This window comes from Tachyglossus aculeatus, unplaced genomic scaffold (assembly GCF_015852505.1).
Source record: "Tachyglossus aculeatus isolate mTacAcu1 unplaced genomic scaffold, mTacAcu1.pri scaffold_89_arrow_ctg1, whole genome shotgun sequence".
Taxonomy (NCBI): Eukaryota; Metazoa; Chordata; class Mammalia; order Monotremata; family Tachyglossidae; genus Tachyglossus; species Tachyglossus aculeatus.
Window position 1 is genome coordinate 363,141 of NW_024045097.1, and position 18,842 is coordinate 381,982.

At 42.5% G+C, this 18,842-nt stretch overlaps 1 protein-coding gene, 1 non-coding gene and 2 pseudogenes across 2 annotated transcripts; 1 reads left to right on the forward strand and 3 right to left on the reverse strand.

Annotated features, from left to right (window-relative positions):
* Window positions 1-207: 207 nt before the first annotated feature.
* Window positions 208-1,276, reverse strand: LOC119924243 (annotated as a pseudogene).
* A 4,085-nt stretch (window positions 1,277-5,361) lies between these two features.
* TRNAC-GCA lies at window positions 5,362-5,433 on the forward strand. The gene has a single exon. It is a non-coding gene; the product is annotated as a tRNA-Cys (tRNA).
* Window positions 5,434-9,008: 3,575 nt separating this feature from the next.
* Window positions 9,009-9,974, reverse strand: LOC119924266 (olfactory receptor 5M10-like). The gene has a single exon (XM_038743197.1). It carries the CDS (start codon window positions 9,972-9,974, stop codon window positions 9,009-9,011), a length of 966 nt encoding a protein of 321 aa, XP_038599125.1.
* A 5,120-nt stretch (window positions 9,975-15,094) lies between these two features.
* On the reverse strand, window positions 15,095-17,266 carry LOC119924244 (annotated as a pseudogene).
* Window positions 17,267-18,842: the final 1,576 nt, after the last annotated feature.

Sequence of the window (18,842 nt, forward strand, 5' to 3'; positions counted from 1 at the left end):
CCAAGTGGGAGGGGGGCCAAGTCTGATCTGATTGAACTGTATCTACCATAATGCTTGGCACATAGTGAGCACTAAACAAATACCACAAACATCATCATCATTGATTTAGAATACTAAAAAAAAGTTATCAATGTGAAATAGAATTGAATTCAAATGCCTCTGCCAGATAGCAGATTTGAGAAACTGAGAGGGAAAGAAAGAGTAATTTTATTTGGTCAACAACTCAATTTTGAGAACTCTGATCATAGCATCCTTTACATCATTATTCTTCATGATGTATATGAAAAGGTTCAACATGGGGCACACAAATGTACAAAAGAGAGCAAAGATTTTTCCCTATTCAACCGACCACTCAGTTGGAGGTGTTAGATACATGAAGAGAAGAGTCCCATAAAATATGGTGACAGTGGTCAGGTGGGAGCCACAAGTGGAAAAGGCTTTGAATCTCCCCTCAGCCGAATGTATCCTCAGAATGGCAGCAAAGATGAAACCATAGGAAATGAGAATGATCAAGAGAGAGCAGATGAGGTTGAAACCAGCACCCACAAACATGACAGTTTCTTCGACGAAGGTGTCGGAGCAAAACAGGACTAAGAGAAGAGGATCGCTACAATAGAAGTGATTGACTTCATTAGAACTGCAAAATGACAAACGGAGCATCAGCACCATCTGGATCAAGCCCTTACGGAAGCCGTAGACATAGGGAGTCATCAACAGATGATGCAAACTCCCCTAGATATCTTGCTGCCATAAAACAGTGGGCTGCAAATTGCCATGTAGCAGTCATAAGCTATGACCATTAGCAGATACTGCTCGGTGATGGCCAGAGAGATGAAAATAGTGAATTGAATGAAACAGCCAATAAAGGAAATGGTCTTCTTCTCTGATAAGAAATGCACCAGCATCTGAGGGGAGATATTGGTGGCATAGCATAGATTCACAAAGGAGAGATGGCTGAGGTCAAAGTACATGGGATTGTGCAGTCTGGGAGTGATTCTAATGAGAACAATCATGCCGACATTCCCCACCACAGTGATGAGGTAGATGGTGAGAAACATTACAAAGAGAATAGGACGCAGATCTGCTTGACTGTGAGCCCACTGTTGGATAGGGACCGTCTCTATATGTTGCCAACTTGTACTTTCCAAGCGCTTATTACAGTGCTCTGCACCCAGTAAGTGCTCAATAAATACGATTGAATGAATGAATGAATCTTCAGCCCCAAGAGGATAAATTCAGTCACTTCTGTATGTTTCCTACTAGAGATTTTTCTCATTTAAATTTAATCAACTAAAATACACAAAAAGGGCCATTAATAGACGTGATTAGGACTCTTTCTTTCCTTTTCTTGTCTCTCATTTCTTGGAGTTCTCTCAATCATCAATAGTATTCAATGTGGAGTTACTGTGTGCCAATCACGGTACTAAATGCTTGGGAGAGTACAATACAAAATGTACAATACAATCCTGCCCACAAAGAGCTTACCGATGAGAGGGGGAGAAGACATTTAAAACTATTACAGATGTGGCTGTACCTAATTACTGTGGAGCTGGGGGGAAGATGAATGTCAAAGTGCTTAAGGGGAACAGACCCAATTGCATAGGTGACATAGAAAGGAGGGCTTAGAAGGAAAAAGGAGGGGTATGCACACAGTGTGGTTTGAACACAGCAAGTGCTCAAATAAATACAATTGATTGATTGATTGGGTTACTTGGGAAAGACCTCTTGGATATAACATGGCACGACCTCGATTCAAAGATGACTCAGGAGCAACTGCTGGTATTTCCAGAAACCTGAATCAACTGAAATAAATAAAATCCTAGTAGGATAGCATGATGCTGATCATCTCAAAAGCTGTGATATTTGCCAGTGAATTGGGAAATCTAAGGGACAATGGAATCACAAAGGAGTAAATATATACAATAGCAGTTTAACCTCAAAGCTGTCCTTCACCACTGTACAATATAAATTTTAGACTGTGAGCCCACTGTTGGGTAGGGACTGTCTCTATGTGATGCCAATTTGTACTTCCCAAGCGCTTAGTACAGTGCTCTGCACATAGTAAGCGCTCAATAAATACGATTGATTGATTGATTGATTGATTTTGAAACAGGTCCACCAGGTTTACAGCAATGCCACATACATATGAACTGATTTCAAATAGGTATAGTGAGCCTTTTTCTCATCCCTGTTTAGGAGGAGAAAGAATGACCTAATTCCATTGAGGAGCAAGTCCAAAGACCAAAACATGAAAAGTGAGTATACATTCCCCAATCTGTGTGGAGTAGAAAGATGCTGCTTTACAAATTATGATGTGTGGAATATCTGGGGGAAAATTAGCAGGGAAAATCTACAAAATCCACACTCTCCACATGGTACATTTTAGGTTCTAGTCGGTGGTGTGGATTTCTTCCTGTAGCAAGTGCTTCTGAGAAATGTCCAAAAAATCGCAAAGCATTTTCAATCATTCAGTGGTATTTATAGAGGACGTACGGTGTACAGAGCACGTACAGAGCACTTGGTGCTTATATGTAATCTATAAGTGTTTCTGTTAATTGAAATTGCCTTTCTCCTCACCCCTCTCTCACTGAAGTCAGAGACACAGCCAGGACAGGCATCGTAGTTAGGTTGAAAATTTGGTGGTCAGCTCAGTTTTGAAGGTGTCGCAGGTATGGTTGGAGGCATATTATGGTGGAATAATTAGGGCAAGAAGCTGAGATAAAGTAACTCACTTCAGATCCTGCAGAAACTCAATGGATCACTGTATGACCGTTGTATGCAGAACACTGTACTAAGTGCTTGGGAGAATACAATATAAGAGAATTGGTAGACACGTTCTGAGCATATTCATGTTCTGGAAATTGTTGACCATCTAGTGCCAAACAGAGCTACAGGAGTATGTAGAAATACTTATTGATTGATAGTGTTAGTTAGACTTTTCCCCACCTGAAAGCATTTAATTTACCAGAATTTATTTGGGATTGCTAATGAGTAGTAGACTCCTCTGAATTCAATGCATGTTTCTTTGTAAAGAGCATAACAAATAGCTAAAACAAATAGATTTGCTTTAAGCTAACTTCAGTGACATCCTTGGGAAGCTGATTAAGTACATAAAAACACGTTTCCATCCGCACCCAATTGACTGTTTTCATTCAGTCATATGTTTTGATCGCTTACTTTGTGCAGAGCACTATACTATCAGGTCAGCAATTCTACCATTTCTGCCTTATTCCAAATCAGCACCAAAAAAGAAAATGGAAAAATGTATCTAGATGTACAAATGTTTAGGATTGCTAGACCTACCTGTGAAAGAAGAAAAGTGTTTCAGAACTGTGTCAAGGAGTGGCGTTGGTAGAGACAGTTTATAGATGTTTCTGTGTTTTGGGGACTCAAATCCTTAAAGCCTTTCTCGACTTCACTCAGAGGAAGCAATTATATTGATACTGTTTGATTCAGCTCTGGAGATACAGTGTTAATGATGTGATTCATAATTTATTTTTCAAAGAAAGCTGTTCACATAAGGCCCATGCTTTCCCATCATTTCCCAGTTTCTCATGATAAATTAAGTTTCCTCTGGTTGATTGAAAAAGCTAAGCTGTTGCAACTAATTGCAGAATTTCATTAGACTCGTGTCTAGCCTTGTTACTGCTTGCATGGAGGAGTAAACACTTGTTAAAACTTGCAGCATATGTTAATGTGAGTCTCTCTCTGTGTGTGTATGAATGAGAAAGAGACACAGAGAGAAAGAGACATAATAATGTTTTTTCAAGCACTTAGTATATGTCAAAGCAGCCCGTTTAGTACTAGGGTAGGTAGAAGATCACCAGAACGAACATTGTCCCTTTCCTATGGATGGGTCACAGTCTAAAAGGTTGGGAAACCTAGCATCTTATCCCCATTTTTACAGATGTTGGAACTGAGATCCGGAGTGGTTGTGACTAGCTCAAGATCTCAGAGACTTCCAAGGCTCCTACTCTTTCACTGAGCCCATGACGCCTTCCATGCTGAGAAATTGAAGGTGATCAATCAGTGAATCATATTTGAGACACAGAAAGTCACAGAACACTGCAAAAATGTTTTCCTTAATCAGACTCTTTAACTCCAACTCTATATAATTGTCCTTTGTATTTGAAGAAGAACAATCAATTATATTTGAAGACGCTAAGGATGGTGTTCAACTGTGAGTGCATGTAATATTGAAAAGGTCAAAGTGGGATTCACAATCCCAGCCATATTGGACCCAAAAAGGTTTGCAGAGATTCAGAAAAGGATCCCAGGAAACTTGGTAACCCAATGTCAAATGGAAGCCGCAGTTAGGGAAGGCTTCTTATTATCCCTCAGCAGAACGGATACTAAGGATGGCAGAAAAAATGAGCATGTAGTAGATTGGAATGATGGTGAAGCTCAGTGGATTACTACCAGAAGGTCTAAGAAGTACAATCTGCTTATTGAAGACCCTGACATAAATCAATAAAAACCAATCACATCAAAAGAAATAATCTATGGCAATTTTCCCGTAGAATAACTACCCATCCATTGTTGTGGTCTGTGTCATTTTTGTAAGGAAATATGTCTAGCCAGATGAAGAAGCCTTGGATATTTTGTTGTCGTAAAGCAGTGGCTTTGGCTCTGGTGGCCAGTGCGGGCAGATGCTGGCCCACAGCAGTGGGCAATAATGGTAGTTGAGAAGCACAGTCTGTCCCTCCCTCTTTTCTTTCCTCTTCCCTTTGCCTTCCCACCTGGACATCTCCCCATTTTTTCCTCTCTCCATTCCCCAACTCCCTCTGTAAGCTCCCTTCTAGACTGTAAGTTCACTGGGGACCGGAAATGTGTCTCATATTGCTGTATTGTACTCTCCCAAGTGCTCTGCATACAGTAAGTGCTCAATAAATGTAACTGACTGACTGATTGACTCTCTATCTCGACTTCCTGGAAGCCAACCCTATGCAGCCACACAATCATCATCATCATCATCATCAATCGTATTTATTGAGCGCTTACTGTGTGCAGAGCACTGTACTAAGCACTTGGGAAGTACAAGTTGATAACATATAGAGACAGTCCCTACCCAACAGTGGGCTCACAGTCTAAAAGGGGGAGTCGGGCCCCTCCCAGAGCCCTCAAATCTTCCTTTCTGGCAACATCTTTGGGCGCTGAAGACCTCTAATAAACCACGGGCAGCTTCAAGGGATCCTCCGCCTGGGCAAGTCACCGTACTGTACCCGCGCCAGCCTGCAAAGGAAGCGCCACACTTTCTGGGGCAGACTTTCACACCTCAGCACCTGGAAGCGAAGATGATCTAATGATATCGGTAACAGCTAACATCAGCAGTGACGGTAATCATCATCAGGACTATGGCCAGGGGGTATAGCTCAGTGGTAGAGCATTGGACTGCAGATCAAGAGGTCCCCGGTTCAAATCTGGATGCCCCCTCATGAATTTATGATGCTTTTTTGATCAGGGATTGTAACAATAATAATTACATTTCTTAAGCACTTAATATGTGTCAGGCACTTTTCCAGCGCTTAGAACAGTGCTTTGCACATAGTAAGTGCTTAACAAATGCCATCATCATCATCAGTTGAGAATATGCAGCAGTAGGCTACCTTCCAAATTTCCCTCCCCCAGCAGAGCCTGGGAGTCCAGAGGACCTGGGTTCTTAACCCGGTTCGGCTGGGCGACCTTGGCCGCGTCACTTTACTTCCCTATGCCTCAGTTCCCTGATCTGCAAAATGAGGATTCAATACCCTCTTCTCCCTCCTACTTAGCCCCCCGTGGGATTTGAATATCTTGTATCGATCCCAGAGCTACCAATCCAGTCACCTTTCTCAAGCAACCAATACAATTTATTTGCTCCTGGGGGTGGCCCAGAAGTATCTGGTCACTAATATTTCCTAGTAGTCTACTGGAAAGAGAATGGGCCTGGGAGCCCAATGACCTAAATTGCATTCCCAGCTCTTTGCATTTGCCTGCCATGTGAAACTGGGCAAGTTAGTTAAGTTCTCTGTGCCTCAGTTTCATTATCTGCAAAATGGACATGAAATATCTGTTTGCCCTCCTACTTAGACTGTGATCCACATGTGGGACAGGCACTGTGCCTGATTTGATTCTGTAGTATCTATCCCAGTGCTTAATGCTTGGCACACAGTAAGTACATAAAAAATATCACAATTAGTTCTGTTCCATAGCATTATTCTTCTAGAGAGGTCTTCCTCTTAAATGGCCAGGGTGTCTAGGTCTGAAAATTGTTTGTGGATTCTACAATCAAAGGTTTCCGCTATGTCAAAATGCCACATTGAAAAAGGGCTCACAGGCTTGTTTCAGTGGGAGCACCATAAATTAAACCAATATTATTCTCAGGTCACCAGTGCCCAAGTACGTAACCCAGGATTATATTAGAGGGTTCGTTTGTTTGGGCTGTTGAGGGAATGATCACCATAACTTAGTTAGAAACTAGGTATTTTAATATATAGCATGCAATCAAAAGGAAATCACAGACAGCTATATAACAACAAACTGTCCCCGCCCAACCCAGGCATAGAGTTCTCCTACCACGTGATGATCAGTCTTGTTCGGTGCTCTGGTTCACAACGAAGCACATTGGCATGGGTGTCCCCGTTTTAAGAAGTCCCCTGAACTCATGCTATCCCTGCCTCCCCTTCAGATGACATCAAGCAGTGATATGGGTCTCATTTTCTTCTCCTCTTTTACTATTCTTGTTGACCATGACATCGAGCTTTTTGCAGGTACACCTGACTCTATTACTAACTAAATAATTTGCTCCATTTTGGCAGTTTGGGATGACAGTGAATTTTCCCTTCTCTGGTTTTCCTTTCTTCTGTAATCATTAAGCCATGGATCACTCCATCTCGGCAGGATGCAATAAGCAGAAGGCTGGGTGTAATGTTTGTAAAGAGAGCTAGTTTATGAAGTAGATTAGGAGTATAGTTCATGTTAAAATCAGTTAGTTTCAAGAAGTGGGTCCAGGGGGCCGTACTATGTGACCAAGAGTTAGTCTAAAAAAGTGGGTCATGGGTCACACTTATGAGGGGGATCTCTTGCTTGGTCCATTTTCCTTCAACAATTATCCAAAGTGCATTTGCACTGCAGCAGAAAATGTCACTGGCCCCTTTGAAAAGATGTTTGCTGAAGTTAGGGCTTGCCTGGGAAACTTATTTGACTGTTAGAGAACTTTTGCTGGCCTGAAACAATGAAAATGCACCTAGCTCAATCATACGATTTATATGAATTAGAATGACATTTAAAACTGGATGAAAGAATTTGATATGGTCTACGGGTAAGATTATTCATGATCTATAGACGACATTATTTCCTTTCCCCTATACCCAGGAGCACAGCAGTCAGAAGAGGGATAATGAGATGTCAAAAAAGACCATTCCCTGTTATTTACCAATTTACCAATGATTGGAGGTCACCAATGACCTCCTGCTTGCCAAATCCAACGGCTCATACTCTGTCCTAATCCTCCTCGACCTCTCAGCTGCCTTTGACACTGTGGACCACCCCCTTCTCCTCAACACGTTATCTGACCTTGGCTTCACAGACTCCGTCCTCTCCTGGTTCTCCTCATCTCTCCGGTCGTTCTTTCTCAGTCTCTTTTGCAGGCTCCTGCTCCCCCTCCCATCCTCTTACTGTGGGGGTTCCCCAAGGTTCAGTGCTTGGTCCCCTTCTGTTCTCAATATACACTCACTCCCTTGGTGACCTCATTCGCTCCCACGGCTTCAACTATCATCTCTACGCTGATGACACCCAGATCTACATCTCTGCCCCTGCTCTCTCCCCCTCCCTCCAGGCTCGCATCTCCTCCTGCCTTCAGGACATCTCCATCTGGATGTCCGCCCGCCACCTAAAGCTCAACATGTCGAAGACTGAGCTCCTTGTCTTCCCTCCCAAACCTTGTCCTCTCCCTGACTTTCCCATCTCTGTTGACGGCACTACCATCCTTCCCGTCTCACAAGCCCGCAACCTTGGTGTCATCCTCGACTCCGCTCTCTCATTCACCCCTCACATCCAAGCCGTCACCAAAACCTGCCGGTCTCAGCTCCGCAACATTGCCAAGATCCGCCCTTTCCTCTCCATCCAAACCGCTACCCTGCTCATTCAAGCTCTCATCCTATCCCGTCTGGACTACTGCACTAGCCTTCTCTCTGATCTCCCATCCTCGTGTCTCTCTCCACTTCAATCCATACTTCATGCTGCTGCCCGGATTAGCTTTGTCCAGAAACGCTCTGGACATATTATTCCCCTCCTCAAAAACCTCCAATGGCTACCGATCAATCTGCGCATCAGGCAGAAACTCCTCACCCTGGGCTTCAAGGCTCTCCATCACCTCGCCCCCTCCTACCTCACCTCCCTTCTCTCCTTCTACTGCCCAGCCCGCACCTTCCGCTCCTCCACCACTAATCTCCTCACTGTACCTCGCTCTCGCCTGTCCCGCCATCGACCCCCGGCCCATGTCATCCCCCGGGCCTGGAATGCCCTCCCTCTGCCCATCCGCCAAGCTAGCTCTCTTCCTCCCTTCAAGGCCCTGCTGAGAGCTCACCTCCTCCAGGAGGCCTTCCCAGACTGAGCCCCTTCTTTCCTCTCCCCCTCGTCCCCCTCTCCATCCCCCCGTCTTACCTCCTTCCCTTCCCCACAGCACCTGTATATATGTATATATGGTTGTACATATTTATTACTCTATTTATTTATTTATTTATTTATTTTACTTGTACATTTCTATCCTACTTATTTTATTTTGTTGGTATATTTGGTTCTGTTCTCTGTCTTCCCCTTTTAGACTGTGAGCCCACTGTTGGGTAGGGACTGTCTCTATGTGATGCCAATTTGTACTTCCCAAGCGCTTAGTACAGTGCTCTGCACATAGTAAGCGCTCAATAAATACGATTGATTGATTGATTGATTTATAAGATAAAATGAGACAAGAGAAAGGTCTGGCTGGAAAGGGTAAACAAGTTTTACTTTTTTGCTCTTTCATTCCTGGATCTTTAGAAAATGGCCGACATGGAGCCTGCCATCTGATTAAGCAGTTTTCTCATGGTTACTTTCTTCAGAGCATCGATCACATCCTTGTTCCTCAGGCTGTAGATCAAGGGGTTGAATATGGGACTCACAAATGAATAAAAGACAGCAATGATTTTTGAATCCGCTAGAGACTGCTTTGAAGGCCGCCTTAGATATATGCTGAAAAGGGTCCCAGAAAATATGATGACAGCTGTCTCACGGGAATCACAGGTGGAGAAGGCTCGGTGCCTTCCTTCGGCAAAGCAGATCCGCAAGATGGCAGCAAGAATTAAAATGTATGATATGAGAATTATTAAGAGGGAGCTAGATACAGTGAAGCCAGCAACTATAAACATTGTCATTTCTTTGATATAGGTATCGGAGCAGGACAGCATGATGAGGGGAGGATCAGCACAATAGAAATTATTGATTGTCTTGGAGCTACAGAAAGATAAGTGGAACGTCACTACTGTCTGGAAAAGTCCATTCAAGAGGTCAAAGGTGTAGGGAACAGCAACCAGGCAAAGGCAGGCATTCTTGGACATCTTGCTGCCATATTGTAGGAGGTAACAGTTAGCCACAAAACGATCAACAGCCACTGCAGCAAGGATATAAAACTCGGTAATCACAAGGCCAATGAAAAAAAGGAACTGCATAAAGCATCCAGCAGAAGAAATTGTCATCTTCTCTGATAAGAAATGTACCAACATCTGAGGGGAGAGATTGGTAGAATAGCACAGATCCACGAAGGAGAGGTGGCTGAGGAAAAAGTACATGGGAGTGTGTAGTAGGGAGTCAGTCTTGATTAAAAGGATCAGCCCCAGGTTCTCCACCTGAGTGATGAGGTAGATCACCAGGAAGACCATGAAGAAGATGACCTGAAGTTCTGACTGTGATGTCAATCCCAGGAGAACAAATTCCAGTTCAGTAGTGTGAGTTTTAGAAAGCATTTCCTCATCATCTGCATTGCTGGGGTAGAAATTACAACAGAAGATGAGAGGGATCTTTGCTCAGGTTTAAAATGTTTTCTACCACTTGACCTCTAATATGCACATGTGGTATGGTCTGTCTCTGTCTAGTACACACATGAAAGATTTAATATTCACACCAACTCAAACTATTTTTAATCTTTTCAATTGTTAAGTGATTCAATGAGAAAATTATATTTCCTCATTTCATTCTGAAGCCATAACTTGAAAGCCCATTCTCAAATCTTGATAGAATTCAAAATAAAACTTGACAACTGGCTCAGAGCCTCATTTATTAAATAACATTTAGATGCAGCTTGGAAAATAAATGAGCATCACAGGGATTTCATTTGATGCCCATAAGATCACAAGGGTCAAATGTCATCTTAGAAACCACAAATTCAGAGATAACTTGAACCTAACCCATTTGAATATGCAGACTTCCTGCCTTACATACTAATAAATGGGTTTGATTATTAAATAACGATTTTATGTCTGCTAAGGTTTTCAAAATGGAGACACTGTTTCAAATTATTAAGAAAAAACTGACGAGAGTTCTACCTATTTACTCGAAGAACACCTGGAGCTGATTTATTTTGCATATCTTTCTAAAGCCAATGAATGTAGCTATTTTAACTAATTTTCAGGATGAAAATATATTATTGAAATACCTTGTATTATGCCATCAAGTCATTTCTGACCCATAGGGACACCAAGGACCCATCTCTCCCAGAATGCCCCGCTCTCCATCTTTAAATGTTCTGGTAGTGTATCCATAGAGTTTTCTTGGTAAAACTATGGAAATTGTTTACTATTGCCAACTTCCATGCAGTAAACTCAAGCCTCTGCCCTTGACTCTCTCCCATGTCGCTGCTGCCCACCATGGGTGAGTTTTTACTTGTAGCAGATTGCCTTCCACTCACTAGCCACTGCCCAAGTCTGGAGTCGAATGGGTAGGCCTCTGCTTGACGCTTCCTCCTGTAGCCAAGATTAGTAGAGTACTGGAAACTCTCCAGGTGAGACCCCGAGAGAGGTAGAAATATCTTAGGTGTACTTATTTTCCAACTAAATACATCAAAATGGCCATCCAATGTCCCCTGAAACACAGTACTGACTGTGACTTAAAGAAGTCTTCTAAACATGTTGAGCTGTTTCCAGATGGGCCAGTTGTTAAACCTCCCTCAACAAATGGATAGTCTTAAATCCTCCCAGATAATTCATGAATTTCTCCAAAGGACTGTTTCAGGGCCTCTACAAATGAAGGCAATGAGATTAAAAACTGAATTTCTCTTCTATCATAATGTTTCCAGTTGCCTAATGATTCAGCAACCTAGATTTAATAGCAACGTTCCTTATATATTTGTACTATGGTTTGACTGGAAATAGCAGACTTGTCCTACAGTGGCTTGTGTTTACCTCACAGCAGAAAACTCTATTCCAGCCTCTCTCTTCCTGGCATTAAAGGCCCAGTGACCAAGAGATGATGATAACAAAGAAAACATCACAACCAAGCCTTAGGAATTTCAACATTGACAATTTAAAAAGAATGAATTTAGCAGAAAAAGGCGATTTAAGCAGCAATATAGTGAATTACCTACCTCTGACACTAGAGTGGTGCTATTAATAACACCACAGTGCCAGGAAGGCAGGTGATTTATATCTATTTTTTCCTCTAGAATGTTTTCCCTAAAGTATTTCTCAGACATGCCCAGAAGAAACAATTAAAATTATACTCTTCTGGGAGCATCTTTGAGATGTAATGTCCCGGGAAAAAAATAATTAAGCCAGATTCCTGTCTCATACTGCCTTACTTGCAGTAAGCTAGCACCAGAGGGATTTTCAATACCCTTTCAAGGTCACAGACAGTTTTTTTTCTTGGCATTGACATTGATTAGACTTCTGATCCCACTTCTCACCAGATTACAATTATTCTGAGGGCCCCATTTGCCCATGAACATGGAATATGAAACAAGACTCTTGGCACCTATGTCAACCATTTTTCTAGACTGCAAGCTCTTGTGATCAGGGAACATGACAGTCAATTCTGTTGTATTGTCTGCTGTGTGACCTTGGGCAAGTCACTTCACGTCTCTGTGCCTCAGTTACCTCATCTGTGAAATGCGGATTGAGACTTGAGCTCCATCTGGGACAGAGACTGGGTCCAACCTGATTTGTGGTAGAAGCACCCAAGGGCTTAGTACAGTGCTCTGTACTTAATAAGTACTCAACAAATACCATTGATTGATTGATTAATTTTATCTACAGAATGCATTTAGTACTTCTCCATACATGCATGATAATAATGATAACAATAATAATAACTGTGGTATTTGTTAAGGATTTACTATGTTAAATACCATTCTAAGTGCTGGAGTAGATACTACATAATCAGATGAGACAAGTCCCTTTCCCTTAAGAGGCTCACAGTCCTAATCCCATTTTCCAGTTGTGACAACTAAGGTACGGAGAAGTGAAGTGACTTGACCAAGGTCACACAGCAGACATGTGGTGGAACTGGGATTTGAACCCATGACCCCCGACTTGGGGTCGTGGGACTTGGGCTCGTGCCCTTTCCACTAGGCCACCCTGCTTCTACCACAAATTGGGTTGGAACCACTCTTTGTCTCACAATGGGTTCACTGTCTGAATCCCCATTTTATAGATGAGGTAACTGAGTCACAGAGAAGTGAGGTGACTTGCCCAAGGTCACACAGCAGACATGTGTCAGACTGGGGATTAGAACCCATGACCTTCTGATTCCCAGGGCTGAGGTCTATCACCAAGCCATGCTATGTCTCAACAGTACTTACTACTCATGGATGTAGTTTCTCTAGGTGGGAAGAATGGAGGTGATTATGCAAATGTGGGTGGAACCTAAGCCAATGAAATTGAATTTTTCTACATTTGGAATCTGGTACAACCAAGCCTTGGCTTATCGTCCTCTCGAACCAAGGGAACACATAGTAGCACTCGAATTTTGCCTGAAAATTAATACACTAGAAAGTGAGCCCAGACACTCACGGTCCTGGACAACCAGTATTCCTGGATCCCAGAGCCATCCCTTCTCCTCAAGGCTCTGTACCTGCCCTGGTCTGTTAGGAACCAATAGAGGTCAAATATGGGATCCAGATTGAGTTTCTCCATAGTGCTAGTCACAAAGAAAGGCAGTCTGTGAGCTAGGTTGGATGACCAAACCTGCTATGTATTCCAATTATTTCTCTTATTTGCTGTGAAGCTGGGGAGGCTAGGAGCCATCCCAGAGGACTTGGTTCCATGAGAGGCTCACTGTATGTAGATGGGACAGTCTCAGAGCAAGTACACAAGGGTTTTGTGATGTCAAGGCAACGTTTTGGACAGTAACCCTCCTATTTGACAAATTCTTCAAAAATCAACCACTTCAGGTCAGCCTAGCTAGGTGATTATGCACTTTCCCAAATATAAATGAACTCAGCTTCAGCACAGCTTGGAATGAGGGGGAGGGAATTGTACTTTCCATGCACATGGTACAGTGCTCTGCACATAGTAATTACTCAATAAATTAGATTGAATGAATGAATGAGGGAATCGGGTTGCATGGGACCTTTCTCTCACCTCTTCCCATCTCTCACCACAGCTGCAGCTGGCCATCCCACCGGTATTGGTTAGGGAAACCAAGCAAAAATGCTCACCCGAAGACCAGCATTTTTTGTGCAGGTCATAGCTCAGCAAGTCAGTGACATATTGCATATCCCTTAAAAGTACCCGGATGTCCACGGTGTCTCTAATGAGTTGCCCAATGAAAGTATTCCTGTGTGAGTGGGTTGTCATTGAACCACTACCTTTTATTTTACCAAATATCAGTTTCAAATAACTACTTAGTATTGATTGGGCCTGTGTGTAAAATCAATTATTCCTGATATTGCTTATAACCAGAGCAAAGGGTATGAAAATGTTTAATAAATTAAATTCCTAAGATTTGATGGCAGTGCCATATTGTCTTGAAAGTAAAAGACTAGTAAAAATCCAAAGTAGGAACTTATTAAAGATCAGGTTTTAATTTACTTTTTGACTTAGATTAAACCTGCAAATTGTGAATTTCCCAGTAAATCTTTTTTTGGGTGCTGGGTTTATTTATTCCTAGAAATGTATTCCTAAATAAGAAAATATGCTCTAACAATCAATCAATCACCAATCCTCATCATCAGTGGCATTTACTGAGTGCTTATTATTTGCAGACCACTGTGACAAGTGCTTGGGAAAGTACAACAGAGTTGGCAGACATGTTCCCTGCCCACAGTGAGCTTACAGTCTAGAGGGGGAGGCAGACATTAATATAAATATATAGTTTTCAGAGGTATTTATTGAGTGCTAACCATGTGCAGAGCACTGTACTAAGAGCTTGGCAACATACAATACAACAGAGTTGGTGCACATAACCCTGCATAGTTACTCTGATTGACTTTCAGGAAATTATTTCCCCTTTAGACAGGCTGCCATTTTTAAGATATGGAATAGAGCTCGAAACCAGTCCTTTCCCCTCACTGTTGCCTAGCTAATGTCTTGCAATCTTATGATGTTTTGAAATGGCCCAGGCAGACCACAAGTGACGGAGTGGTGCCTACTGCCAAGATTCTCACTGCAGGGCTTTCTACAAACAACTAGCATCCTTGTGAGGAGTTTCCTTTGGAAAAATTAAATGGAAACCCAGGAAGATGATGGGATTTGCCATGGGTTGACCAGGTTTGTGACTGAGCATGGCTTAACATCAACAGCCCCTTCATTTTCTTCCACTGCAAAGTGAAGAATCATTTTAGATTGGGCATATCATGGTCTTGGCTGTGCGTGCTGCATTGTCTTTTCAGCCACTCAACTAGTCATAAATGAATTTCACTGTCAGTGGCCTCTCCTTTGGATGAGAAGAGCAGCTATGTGTTTAATTCTCTGTGACTTGCTGCATCACCTCTGCATGCTATGAAAATCACCACAGAAAGAACTTTAACCACCATATTGTCAACTTCTTCAGGACAGGAACCATTTTTACCAACTTGTTCTTTCCCAAGTTTTGAGTTCAGAGCTCTTCATACAGTAAACGCTCACTAAATACCACTCATTTACTGGTGATCCTAACGTTCTGGTGTTTTCTATCTGTTGATGACTTTCCTCCGAGCTCCTTTCGCTTCCTGGTTTCTTGGGCTGTAGATCAGGGGGTTGAGTTTGGGTGTGATTACTGCATAGACTAACGCAATGACCTTTCCACCAGCCTGAGAGGCACCAGCCTGAAGCCGCATGTACACAAAGATGGCCGTCCCATAGGAGAGAGCCACCAAGGTCAGGTGAGAAACACATGTCGAAAAGGCCATGCGCCTCCCGAGAATGGACAGAAGGATACAGGCATAGGAGACCGTGATAACAAGAAAAGGAATGAAGACTATGATGATGCTGAAGACAAACACCACCATTTCTGGTGGGTAATTGTCTGTATATGCCAGCCTCAAGACTGTTGGCACTTCACAGAAGAAATGGTTTAATACATTGGGTCCGCAGTAGAACAAGCTCGAGGTGAGAGCATTGATCACCAGGGAGCTAAGAAAGCTGCTAATTCAATAGGTCATTCCCAGCTGGGTACACATCGCTCTGTTCATGATAATAGTGTAATGCAATGGGTGACATATGTCCACATACCGATCGTAAGCCATGACCCCAAAAAGAATGCCTTAGATCATCCCAAAATAGAGGGAGAAATACATTTGGGTGGCACATTCGGTGAATGAGATAGTCCTTCGCTCCCCCACCATATTGGAAAGCAGTGAGGGACAATTTGTGGAATTGTAACGGATCATAATAATAATGATGATGATGGTATTTGCTAAGTGCTTACTATAATAATAATAATGATGGTATTTGTTAAGAGTTTACTATGTGCCAAGCACTGTTCTAAACACCGGGGTAGATACAACGTCATCAGGTTGTCCCACGGGAGGCTCACAGTCTTCATCCCCATTTTTCAGATGAGATCACTGAGGCCCATAGAAGTGAAGTGACTTCCCCAAAGACACCCAGCTGAGAAGTGGCGGAGCCAAGATTAGAACCCATGTCCGCCCCCACCCCTGTCGCTTCTAGACTGTGAGCCAGTTGTTGGGTAGGGTTTGTCTCTGTTGCCGAATTGGATTAGCCAAGCGCTTAGTCCAGTGCTCTGCACACGGCAAGCACTCAATAAATATGTCTGAATGAATGAATGATAATAATAATAATAATAATGGCATTTGTTAAGCACTTACTATGTGTGAAGCACTGTACCAAGCGCTGGGAGAATATAAGGAGATCAGATTGTCCCACGTGGGGCTCAAAATCTTAATCCCCATTTTACAGATGAGATAACTGAGGCACAGAGAAGTTAAGTGACTTGCCCAAGGTCACACAGCTGACAATTGGTGGAGCCGGGATTTGAACCCAAGACCTCTGACTCCCAAACCCGTGCTCTTTCCATTGAGCCATGCCGCTTCTCTAATGAATGTCCTCTGACTCCCAAGCCCTTGCTCTTGCCGCTGTGCCACTCGGCTTCTCTCCATGATCAGTACAGTCATTCAATCTTATTTATTGAGCACTTACTGTGTGCAGAGCACTGTACTAAGCGCTTGGGAAGGGGGAGGAGGAGAGGATAAGGGGGGCTCAGTTTAGGAAGGCCTCCTGGAGGAGGTGAGCTCTGCCCCATCGGAGCAAAGACTGTTTGGCGGGGTGGGGAACCGAGAGAAGGGGCGGCCAAAGAGAAGCCCAGGGACCTGTTTCCTTGGTTTGATGTCTGTCTCCCCCCTTCTAATAATAATAATAATAATAATAATAATAATAATAATAATAATGGCATTTATTAAACGCATTATGTGCCAAGCACTGTTCTAAGCGTTGGGGAAGATACAAGGTAATTAGGTTGCCCCACGTGGGGCTCACAGTCTTCATCCCCGTTTTACAGATGAGGTCACTGAGGCCCAGAGAAGTGAACTGACTCGCCCAAGGTCACACAGATGACAAGTGGTGGAGCCGGAATTAGAACCCATGACCTCTGACTCCCAAGCCTGGGCTCTTTTCACTAAGCCACACTGCTTATTGGAAAGGAAGAAGTACATTGGGGTTTGAAGTTGGGGTTTCAGGCATATCACAGTAATTATGACAACGTTTCCAGCCAATGTTAGCAGGCAGAAGAACAGGAAAATGATGAAAAGCATAAGCTGGCCTCTTGGCTGGACAGAGAGTCCGAGAAAAATACATTCAGTAAATTATGTTACGTTTTCCTTCTCCATTTTGCCACCTAGTTTCCTTGGTAGAAAAAATATTGAATTCCAATTAACTGTAGAGGAAATGCAGCAACTAACGCATTAGTGTGTAGCAATCAGAGTGAGAAAGGATACGGTGTAACTCTCAAACAACAAAGGTGGTTGTTTTATCAAAAAAAGGCTCTTTTTCAGTTTCTCCATTTTAGGGGAAATGCTTTCCTGTCAAGAACAGAACATTAAATATGATTGAATACATGGAACATGCAACATCAAGCATATTGCAAGGATGAATACTAAAAACAGCAGATATATCTGTGCAAATTCATGGGGGTCCTATTAGAGGACTTGGTTCTCCTATTAGAGGAGTTAGTTCTCTTCTTAAGAGAAGCAGCATGGCTTAGTGGAAAGATCTCGGGCTTTGGAGTCAGAGGTCATGGGTTCAAATTCCGGCTCCATCAATTGTCAGCTGTGTGACTTTGGGCAAGTCACTTCACTTCTCTGGGCCTCAGTTACCTCATCTGTAAAATGGGGATTAAGACTGTGATCCCCCCGAAGGGACAACCTGATGACCTTGTGACCTCCCCAGCGCTTAGTACAGTGCTTTGCACATAGTAAGCACTTAATAAATGCCATTATTGTTATTATTATTATTATTATTATTATTATATTATTCTCCTCTTCCCAAACTCATGTATGAAGAGGAAAAAAAAAACAATTAAGGTTAGGGTAACCCTATTTGTAAACACATTAATATCTGTTTCCCTCATTAGAGTATAGGGTCATTAAGGACAGGGAGCATGCTTAATTCAGTACATGGCATGCAGCAGAAACTTAACAAATAGCATTATTACAACCCTTTTTCCTATAACTAGAGAAGTGGTTGTTTCCTGATTCAGCAATCTGTCAGCCCAGCTCAAAGCATAACAGCATCTACTTTGGATACATCCTGTACCACAGAAAGCAGGCTAGGGAATTGTAGAGAAGCACTGAAGGCATTCATCCTTCCATGACTTCATCACAGCTTCCTTTGTGGAAGGAGTTAGACTCTAGTTTCTGACTGAATTCTATATTTTGGATGGAATTAATGGGAATGAAATCCACTGAGGATTCTTGACAGCTGTAAATTCTTGTCTATCCAGGATCCTCAACAGATTCACACAAGCAGTGGTCCAGAAGCTTCATTCCAATATTTTCATTATTCCTATGTCTATCTTGACATCATAATCATCAACTGAATTTATTGAACACATTCTGTGTGCCGAGCCCTACAATAAGATTCTGGGAATATGCCATAGAGGCAAGAGAAATAGTCAAATAACTTGAAATGTAATGGGGAAAACAAGTGGACACAAATTGCCAAATACACAACAGGTAAAATAGTATAAGAAGAAATATAATAAAAAGGGAAGCAATTAAAATGTGTCACTGAATGATGAATCAACAACTCAATATCCACATGAGAGTTTAAATGGGTGAGTGAATGGCATAAAAGGAAAAAAAATATCCTTCTCATTCTCTGTAGCTTTCAGCTTTTGAACCCTTATGGCAGAGAGAAATCTCAACTATGCCCACATAACCCATGAAGATGTGCATTATGTGTCTC